The sequence below is a fragment of the Vicugna pacos genome, chromosome 12 (assembly GCF_048564905.1).
Source record: "Vicugna pacos chromosome 12, VicPac4, whole genome shotgun sequence".
In the NCBI taxonomy this organism is placed as follows: domain Eukaryota; kingdom Metazoa; phylum Chordata; class Mammalia; order Artiodactyla; family Camelidae; genus Vicugna; species Vicugna pacos.
The window spans coordinates 64,029,380-64,039,857 of NC_132998.1; the positions used below are offsets into that span (position 1 = coordinate 64,029,380).

General features: G+C 57.9%; 1 protein-coding gene across 1 annotated transcript in view; it reads right to left on the reverse strand.

Annotated features, from left to right (window-relative positions):
* CERK (ceramide kinase) overlaps nucleotides 1-8,511 on the reverse strand; it is a 38,675-nt gene extending 30,164 nt beyond the window's left edge. Inside the window, exon 1 of the mRNA XM_072973721.1 lies at nucleotides 8,248-8,511. Within this exon, the coding sequence (XP_072829822.1) occupies nucleotides 8,248-8,380 (133 nt within the window). The 5' untranslated portion in view covers nucleotides 8,381-8,511. The remainder of the gene's footprint in view (nucleotides 1-8,247) is intronic.
* Between the last annotated feature and the right edge of the window lie 1,967 nt (nucleotides 8,512-10,478).

A 10,478-nucleotide genomic window follows, 5' to 3' on the forward strand; every position in this document is an offset into this window, starting at 1 on the left:
TTCTCAGCTGGTCCATGGAACGGGGCTCTCCTTGTGTCCCCAGGCCGTGGGCTCAGCAGACAGGCTGCATTCACCCTTGATCTGCGGACCTTGTACCCGGGAACACACAGGACACGGCCCACCTCTGAGTCACACCTGCCACACGCTCCCACCTCCAGCCTAGTGACCAAGAGGACAGAGAACTTCAGGAGCCCGTGTGGTGCCTCACCCCACTGACTGGCTCCTGCTCCTGGAACCCACTCTTCCACCACCCACCTGCTCGGAAAGGCCAGTGGGAGCTACTGAAATAAATTCTAGAACCCACATCCTCGGAGGGGGTGCACCATGGGATCCCGAGTTCCGAGCTCCAGAGCCGCCTGCCCCACCTGCTGGCTGAGACCCCTGTGAGTCCGGGACGGCCACCTCTGAAGCAAGGACTGCACCAGGATCGCTCCGAGGGCTGTGGCGAGGGTTCCGTGGGGCAGCAAACACAGCTGTGGGCACAGGAACGCCAGCCTAACAGACGCAGCCCTCAGACTAGTTCTGAGCGGGCCGGAGCAGGCCCACGACCGCCTCTCTCCCCGACGGGGGACTCAACAGCAGAACAGAGGGACAGAGGAAAGAATCAGTGAACTAGAAGATAGGACAAAAGAAGTTACTCAAACTGAACAGAGGAAGACAGAACCAGCAACAACAACAGATGGAGCCTCAGGGACCTGGGGATCATAGCAGCAGGCCTCACCCTGCGTCCCCGCAGGCCCGGAGTAAAGAAGGAGGGGCTGCAGAAGTGCGCGAAAAAATAATGGCTTGAAAACTCCCCAAATTTGCAAAAGATGTAACCTCAGTTATGACTCATCCAAAGAAGTCCAACCCGAGACATGCCACCGCCTAGACCCTGGAAGCACGAACAAGTGCAAGCGCAAAGGGAAGAATCTTAAAGTCGGCGAGAGAGGAGCAACACTTCACCTCCAGGGGGAGGAAACCCGAATGACAGCGGATTTCTCCTCCAAAAGCCAAACCCAAAAACCAAAAACAAACAAATGGAAACCAGAGGGAAGTGGCACAATGTGTTCCCAGTGCTGAAGGAAAAGACCTGTCAACCTGAATCTTACACCCAGCAAAGCTGTCCTCCAGGGTAAGGAAGAAATCGAGACATTCTTAGCTGAAGGAAAACTTAGCAAACTTGTTGCCAGCAGACCTATCCTAAAAGAAAGGAGATAGAAAGGAAATGAGTCCCCGAACGAAAAAGAAAAAAGGAAGAAAGAACACAGTCATCAAAGATATGGGTAAATACAGTAGAATTTCTTCCTCTTCTGGGTTTTCCAAAGTATGTTCGAGGCTTGAAAATAAAATTATAACACTAATGTGGTTCTAAGTGCACACAGAGGAAATAATTAAGGCAATCTTATTATAAAATGGAGAAAAGTGAAGTGACGTAGAGAGAGGTAAGGTTTCCACGCTTCTCTCAAGCTGGTGGGTGACAGCGCCACCAGCCGGGGCTGGGACACGCACACGTGAACCGACACCCAGGGCAACCGCGGACACGCGCTCAAAGCAATACGGACATCTCACCGCAACGAGAAACCAGCCAAAAAGATTAAGATACACGGACAAGTCAGAATGGAATTCTAAAGAAATGTTTCTAAGTAATTCACAGGAAGGCGAGAAAAAGAAAATAAGAGGAATGAAAATAGAAAACCAAAAGTAAAGTGGCAGAGCTAAGCCCTAGTATATTTACATTAAAAAGACACAAAGTGGCCTAGTTGATTTAAAGAACAGGACTCCGCTCTATGAAGCCTAAAGAAACACTTCAGATCTGATGAGGTAAGCAGGCTGAAGGCGAGAGGCGGGAGGGGCTGCGTCAGTAAGCACGGCAGACGTCAGAACACACAAAATGATCAGAGATGGGGAGGGGGCGTCACACGGTGGGAGAAGGGTCCATCCAAAATGAAGCCGTGGCAATCCTGGACGTGTATGCACCGACCAACAGAGCAGGAAAACACATAAAGCAAAAACTGACAGAACTCCAGGGAGAAACAGAAACGCCCACACTCGTGGTTGGAGACTTCAACACAGCTCTCTCAACAACTGACAGAGCCGCCAGACAGAAGACCAGCAAGGATACAGAAGAACTAACACCACCGTCACCCGACACGAGCCAACCGCTTCCCCAGCACCACCGGCGACAGCCCCGCGTGTTCCTTCCCGGTGCCTGTGGACACGTGCCAGGACAGACCCCATCGCTCCAGGGGCTCCTTTTGCTCTTCGGTTCATTCAAACTTGGGCTGGTGTGGGCGGGTCTGTATGAACCTGGTCAGAAGGGAACGGACTGGACCAATTCCAGTGCCTACGGCCAGTCTGCAAACAGGGCTGCTGTTCCTTGGGGGAGGCTGAAACCGCCCCTGGTCTGATGGGCTTTCTGCCTGCAGACAGTGCATGACTGGGTCAGAACCCAAATAACGTGTGTTCTCCAAATTGCAGGAGCAATTTTTCCAGGTGACCAGATTTGTCTGCTTGCTTCAGTCAAAGTGTTTCCAGTCATCTGGATTAGCTGCTTTCATAATACAATACATTGGTATTCTTTTCTCATGAATAACAATTTAGAGCAGGGTCAGCCAACTCCAGGCCAAATCTAGCCTTCTGGCTACTTCTGTAAATAAATGTTTTTATTGACACACGGCCACGTGCATTCATTCACATGCTGCCTGCAGCTGCCTGCAGTGCTAAAACAGCAGAGTTGAGACGCTGTGGCCCACAAAGACTAAAATATCTGCTATCTGGTTCTTTAAGAAAGTGTTTGCTAGTTCTATTTTAGAGCAACAAATAAAAGCTAACCTTGGGATTATCTCAGAATAATTGCAGTATTTATGACCACGTTCAGCTACTGTTAACTCGTGTAATTGGACAATCACTAAGGGACACGGAGGGCAGGACTGGTGTTTTTCTGACACCTGCTTTTGAAACCACAACACTTGGATTCTGAAAAATCTCTTCCTGAACTAATCACATGCAAATCTGGAAAGAAGTACGTAGACAGGATTGCCATTTATTTCCTGTTCAAATACACTGAGATTTCTCCCTATCAAGATGCGCTGGTAACTGTTTCTACGTAATCTGACTGCTGACAGGACTTCTGCCTTCACAGTGGGGCCGAAATGAGACCCATCAGGTGGGGAGTGAAACCCAGCCCCCTCGGATCTGCGGTGTTCACGCCTGGTGACTGCGCGGCGTTTGTGGGCTTCACACAAATCATTTGGCTTCCTGGCCACTTCCAATGGTTTCAGACCCACATCTCTTTGGAGAAAAGTAAAGGTGCTCAGAGAGCAAGTGACCAGCAGGACCCTGGCCCCCAGTGCTTTCCTGCCATCAGCCGCCAACCCCGCCGACCCCACAAAGGGCCCGCCCGAGCCCAGGCCTGGGCCGGTCTCCTTCCTCACATACGCAGCAATTCAGTGTTTACTCGGCACCTACTGTGTACACAGAACAATAGGAGGAACTCAGGGGGAGCGGGAAAGAGGTGCCATGAGGGGGGGTGAGTCGTCTGACACTGGACTCCTGCCCCTGAGAGAACGCAGGGTAGATAAGACACAGAGTCCAACAAAAAAGAAAGAAAAAAGACAGCAAGTAACACAAAGTACAAAGACATAAGCAGCAGAGAGGGACAAACAGCTCTGCAAACCACCAACAGAGAGATCACCGAAGGGCCAGGAACTAGAGAGCCTGGCCTTGACCGAGGGTGAGGCCCGACCGCAGGGCAGGGGAGGGGGCACACCACCAGAGAGGACCGGGGCGCAGGGGACGGGCTGAGCGGGCTCAGGAAGAGAAGGGGGTGTGGAGTGGCCAGGGTCAGACCGTGGGGAGCCCTGAATGCAAGCCTGGCAGCACGTGAAAGAACCTTCTAGCAGGGCAAGCATCCCCACGGGACGTGGCCAGCTGCCGTCCGCGGAGGTGCGCCCAGCCAGCCGCCGGGGCAGGGCTGGGGCGCTGTGGCTCCATTAGCAGGGCTCTGAGGTGCTTCCCAAACTTCCACCCCGACAAACTGGGGTTCAGCCATCAGAGAAGGACAGTGGGGGTTGCACAGCGAGCCAGGATGGAGACGGGAAGACGAGGGGCAGGTGGTGGCGGCAGTCATCTGAACCAGCATGTGAGGGAGCTGAGACATTGTCACACAGTGGCAGGTGACCCTGGGAACCCGCAGCAGCCGGCGGGGGCACACGGGCCTGGGAGCAAGTCCAGAGCTCCAGCTGGCCGGGTTGGGTCTGAGATGCTGGCGGTCTCCAGTGGCAAACTGGGCGTCGTCGGAAACTTGGAAACAAAGCTCGGGGGAAATCAGGACAGAAGACAGAGCATTAGGAGAAATCCACATGGTGCTAATCACTGAAATCATGAAGTCAGGACACAGTGTGAAGGTGAAGCGTAGCTTACCCTGGACCAATCTCTCATTCAGGAAACAGCACACAAACGGCAGGGACCAACCACAATCCCTAGAAATTGCTGTGTGCAAAAATCCAGACTGTTCGAGAAGATAGCTAAATCAGGTGGGGGGCAGAAAGCCAAAAAACATCAGCGGTATCTTAACAAACCCACACAGAAAACACGTCTGGAGTATGAAAGACAGTTCCTTAGACCCTAGTCTTTGTCCTTAGGACAGATGACCCAACGCAGCAAATCCACCGAACGATTCCCTTAAAATGTGTGAATTTTACTGAGTGCAGATTACACCTCAATGAAGTTGATGTTAATAAAAATCATGTTCCAAGAGAAGGGACAGTACTACGCATATTTACAAAGACACGAGCGCTAAATATTATTCATTGCTGAAGGGTAAGGTGAGGGTGATTTTTTTTTCTGTGTTTTCCAGATTTTATTAGATCAACAGGAGTCTACTTTTGTGAGCAGAAAAAAAGTGTTTTAATATCTGTGTGCCTACGTTTTGCTGTGCATTGCCTAGGGGTGGTGCTGGGGACACTGTAAATACAGGGGGGACTTGCACAAGGAGCTGGCGCCCTACCCCGACCCAAGGTACCAATCACACACACACACACACACACACACACACACACACACACGGCGCCCTACCCCAACTCTAGAGGAACCTGCCTCCAGAGTCTCTCTAAGCACGTTTTCCTGCAGCCCTGGGGGTATAACCCAGATACAGTTTCAGTCTGTTTCAAGTTGAACCACCTCCTCCAGGGTGAGGAGCCTCTGTCGGGTTTCCTGTTTTCAGTCCGCTGACTTCCGACCAGGCTGGTGCCCCAGGGAGCATTCACTGACTCCCAGCTTCCTGGAAAGCAGCCCTCTTGGGGTGCAGAAAACTCCGCCCTCCCCATTCCCAGTCCTACCTTTGCTCTCGAACACCGACTCACCCCTCCGCAGAGGAAAGAGCATGTGCCTGGATGAAAAGCCAGCTCCCTTTTGTACATCACATACCTTCTGAGCAATCAATTCAAAGCTTCAGTTTTCCTGTCTGAAACAGGAGCGATGCTATCGAGAAACCCAGCGGGTCGGACATGGCAGTCACACCCAGTGCACACAGTGGCCCACCAGGTCCGTTCTTGTCTGGCCTTCTTTCAAGGTGTTTTCAATTTGCTTCTGACCCCAACCGTCCCCTGGAGCCTGTTTCTGCACAGCCTCCCTTCCCACCCACCCTCCCCCGCCACCAGGCCACAGTCCCTCCAGGAACGTCTGGACACACCTGGGGCTGTGGCAGGGTGGGCACTGCCACTCTGAAACTCAATTAAATGCCCCAGGGACTGGTTCACGTCTCCCCTACTGATCAGACTGCCCTGGAGCATGGACTCCCCGAACTTGCGCCCAGTCCTTTGGGCCTGCAGAGGTGGGAAGAGAGCCCCAAGCTGCAGCAGCGGGGTTCCCGCACTGCTGACCCGGGGTTTTTGCATCATGGTAGAGAGCACAGAGGGTGCTGAGAGCAGGCTACTCCCTGAGGAAGCCCACCCGTCAGGGAACCCGCGGCCCCGGCCTCTCCAGGGAGGGGAGGACCAATCTCTCGGCATACCAGTTGGGAAGCTCCGCGTGAACCTGCAGGAAAGGGCCTTCACGATTTGTGAGAGTGAAGCAGCCACCATTCCAAGAAAGAGGGTGGGCAGCTGTGAAAGTGAGGAGCCCGCAGAAGTCAGCTGACCCAAAGTGGACCCTGCCACGCTGCACGACCCAGAATCCGGTGACTAGAAACCATAATAGTAGCCAGCCAAGGATGCCGATGCTGAAAGCAGGCCACAAGTGGCCTCCCCCCAGACGCCCCGAAGGGTGGGGTCCATCCCGCGTCCACGTGGCGGCTTAGGCCTGTGGGAGGCCACACCACCCGGTGCTTAAAAGCACAGCCTCCAATCCAAATCCGGTTCAACCACTAACTGGGCCAGTTTCTTAAACTCTGTAGCTCTGTCTCTTCATCTGTAAAAGACAGGAGAGCTGCTCTGCAGGAACCCATCGAGTCTGAATGGGACATGGCACAGAAGCATGGTGGCTGCACCCAACTGCCCCATCAAACGACACTTCCCCGTTCTTAAGCCAAGACATTGACAGGCAAGTTCAAAAGCCCTCGGGGCCAGGCCAGGCCAGGACAAATCCAGAGCTCAGGCCCTGGCATGTGGTGCCAGGAGGCTGGAGGGTGCCATCTGAGGAAGGACATTTTTTCCAAAGGGGACAACAGGAAGCTGGTAGAAGAGTAAAGCCTCAGACACCCAGCCACAGACAAGCTCCCATCTGTGTCTGGTGGTCCCGAGGCCCGAAACCAAGAGTCCAAGACCACCCTTGACCATGGCCCCACCCCCCCAAGCAGTGTCAGAAAGCAGGCCGACTGCGCCCAAAGCATGTACAAGGCATCCCAAACTCAGCACGACCACCAGAGAATCCAGATCTCCACCCCCCCATAAGTAAAACATTCATTCCTGCCCCTCCTGCAACTTCCATCACCACAAACTTGTAATTCACGCACCCCTCCTGCTCATTCAATCCACGCAGACCCAGCCCTGCTCCCCATCACCCCTGCCTGGACGAGGCCAGCACCTCCTATCTGCAGTTCCTTGTCCCTCCTCTGTCCGCTCTCCTCCAAGCCTCCACAGGGGTCCTCTCACCAGGGGACCGCATCTCAGTCCCTGCTACCCAAACAGCCCTGTTCCCCCCCACCTCTTGGCCGCACCACGCGGGCCTCCCAGCATGCACAGATCTCTCCAGGGCTCTTGTCCAACGCTGCCCTGGGACCCCCTTTGCCCCCACCCTGCAGGGCTCATCTGCTCAGACACACACTCCCCTGTGTGCTACTCTGTTTCCTGTCCTACTGGAAAATGCCCCACTGCAGCAGGGACTTCGACACATGAACTGAGCCGAGGCAAGGAGGCCGCTGCACTCTGCCCAACAGGCCTTCAATAAAACTTGCGAAAGACAAATGAATGAAATGGAACATGCCCACACTCGCCAGCCCTGGGCTTCCTCTGCCACAGAGGCCCCTCCTTCTCACTGTCCAAATGGGCCTTCTGTAATCCTCCTCCTCCTCCCCAGGGTCAAATGACATCTCCCTGATAAGCCTCTGTCCATCCCTCTGCCACTGGACAGCTCAGCCCCTTCTCCTTGGGGACAGAGTGTGTCCTTTTTATTTAAACTACACTTCTGCAGATCGGAGGGCCTCTGCAGGTCATGTGTCCAGCCTGTTGCATCAAACTTAACACCCCTCCTTGTCCCGCGGGGAGCACATCCCAGACAGAAGGGCATCAGCCCTTCTTTCACTTTGCAACAGGAGTTCCTGTCTCCCCTCTGGTTCCCCGCTAACAAAAAGCATCTGTCCTCGGGTTAAACTGAAACCAAGTTTGGGAGGGGAGCCACCGGCAGTCCCTCGGGGTCCATCCGTAAGCAACCTCACGATCAGTCCGGACCGTGCCCTTCAGATAACTTGCGGGCCAGTCACAGCCATGCGGCCCCCTCCAGCCCCCTCCAGCCCTCCTCCCGGGCCGCAGACCTCCCCCGCGGTCATGACCCCGCACCTCGCCCTCCCGGGTCGCATCCCCGCCGGGCCGCAGGTGCCCGGGCTCCTGCCCTCCCCGCCGGCACCTCCCGGCTCGCTCTTTGTCATCCCGGTCGCGGGAGCGTAGGCACCCTTGGCGCCCAGGGCTTTTCTCTGCCAGCTGCTGCCGAGACCCCGGCTTCCACCTCCCCGGCCTCCCGTCCCCAGGGCCCCCGCCTGCCGGCCTCCTCGCCCCCACCCCCCCTCCCCGGTCACCCCGGCCGAGCCCGCGGGCCGGCGGCCACACTCACCCGCGCCGGGGTCGCCGGCCCCGGGCCCCGGGCTCCGCCACCAGCGCAGCAGCGCCCGCGCGGGGTCCAGGCTCACGGCGCAGCGCTGCTGCTTCACCCACAGCACCGAGCGCAGCGGCTCCGCCGCCCCCATCGCGCCGCCGGGTCTGCCGGGCGGGGGGGCGCCAGGAGGGCACGCGGACGCCGAGGGGCGCGGGACCGTTAGCGGCCCCTGGAGCCCGGCCGGGTCGCGGCGGCGGCGGCGGCGGTGGCGGCGGCGCGGGGCGGGCGGGGCGGGCGGGGCGCGCGGGCGGGCGGCGCTGCGTCACCCCGTACGCAGAGCGGCCGCGGGGACCGAGGAGGGGCCGCGGGGGACCAGGCGGGGGAGGGGCAGGGGGCTGAAGGAGGAGGGGAGGGGGCGGGGCAGGGGAGGGGGTGCTGGGCCAAGGGGACGAGGGGGGATCCTGGCTTGGGAGGGGGCCGGGCGGGGACGAGGAAGGGCTGCGGTGGGAGGACCGGGCGGGGGACGAGGGGCTGGAGGAGGAGGGGAGGGGGCGGGGCACGGTAAAGGGGAGGGGGCCGGCCGGGGCCGAGGAAGGAACGTGGGGGGGTGGGACAGAAAGGGGCCGAGGAGGAGAGGGGTGGGGGGTACTGAGCAAGAGGACGGGAGGCGGGGGAGGGGAGCGAGGAGGGGGCGAGGGCGGCGGCTGGGCTGGGGTTGGGGCCTCGTCGACCGGGTGAGCTCGCCCGGCTCAGGCCCAGGAGGAGGCGGCTTCCCCTCGCGGCCAGTATAGTGTCTGGGCTGCAGTCGCCGGGGGCGTGGACCCTGGCAGGTCGTCGTGACAGGCGGAGTCCCTCCAGTGGAGCAGAAATGCTGCCTGGGCGGTCGTGTAGACGCGGCGGGAGGCGGTGGGCCCAGGGCGGACCTGGCCTTACGGCGGGCGCGAGGTGACCCCTGCTGATCCCCGCTGGGCCGGCATGGGTGGTGTGATTTTGGGCATCAAGTCGCATCTTGGATCTCCTGTCTTCTGGGCCGTCTGGCCCTATCCTTCTCTTGGAAATAAATAAACCTGGAAGGCCCCGCGGGTACCCACGGCGTAGACCTTATTGGACCCTGCAGGGAACTGGGCACCATCTCTGCTTATCGGCCATCCTCACGACTAGGCGTTGAGGCAGACGCTGCTGCACCCCCACTTCCTAAGGGGACAGTTTTAGGCACTGGGATTTAGCAATAAGGGATGGAGCCAGCATTCAGACACTGGCAGTGTGGTCAGGGGATCCCGCTGTGTCTGCACGTGAGTCTGAGGATAGATCCCCTGAGGAGATGTATCCTGGTCACAGGAGCAGAGGCACTGCTCGGAGGCCTGCCAGGGTCCAGCCAGCTTTCACTGCCCGCTGGAGTAGGTGTCTGTCTGGGTTGGGGGCTGCAGAGAGCAGCGCAGGGTGTCCCACAGCCCCAGGTGGTCATGGTCAGCCCGCTGCAAGGGGAGGATGCTGGATGTTAGTTGCCTCAGAACCACCAGTGGGGAGGGGGCCTGCAGGCTGACAGGCAGGGAAGGCTTTCTGGAGGAGGAGTTCCTCCTCTTAGGGGCCTGGGAGAAAGCTGGACTGGCAGCTGCGTCCTCCCCTCTCCTCCTGAGCAGGCCCAAGGAGAGGGGGCTGCCGTTCTGAGCACTTTGCCGAATGGCATCACCCCAGGGCCCCCAGGTTCTTTTCCTTATGACCCTGCCCAGCTCACCCGACCCCTCTCCACAGGGGGCCTACGCTGACCACGCAGCTAAGTGGAGCACCCACCACAGCAGGGCTCCAGCCCCACTCCCAGAGCACATCCACCCCCTCAGCTCCACGAGCACGTGGACTTGTCTGTCCCCAGAGTCCCAGTACTGAAAACAGTTGGGCGCGTAGTAAGTCCCACAAGTGCATTTGGCCCAGATTATCAAGAAACTGCCGCTCAGAGATGCTGACTAGCTCGCGTGAAGGCTTGGGGCTCAGAAGTGACAGAGGTCCAGCTCTGGGGGCCCCAGCCACCTGCGCCCTCTCACCTCAGCCCACCCTCCCTAGCCTTGCTTCCTCTCCCCTCCTCCTGCACCAGCCTTCCCTGCAGACGGAGGGAGGGCAGGCCCGAGGCCTTGCTGCCTGTGTCTGGCACTGGGGAGCCACACATACAGGTTTTATCCCACCAGTTCCCTGTGATTCACTCCTCCTGGGGAGACCAGCCTCTGTTCAGGCCGGGTACAGGGAGTCAGCAGTAA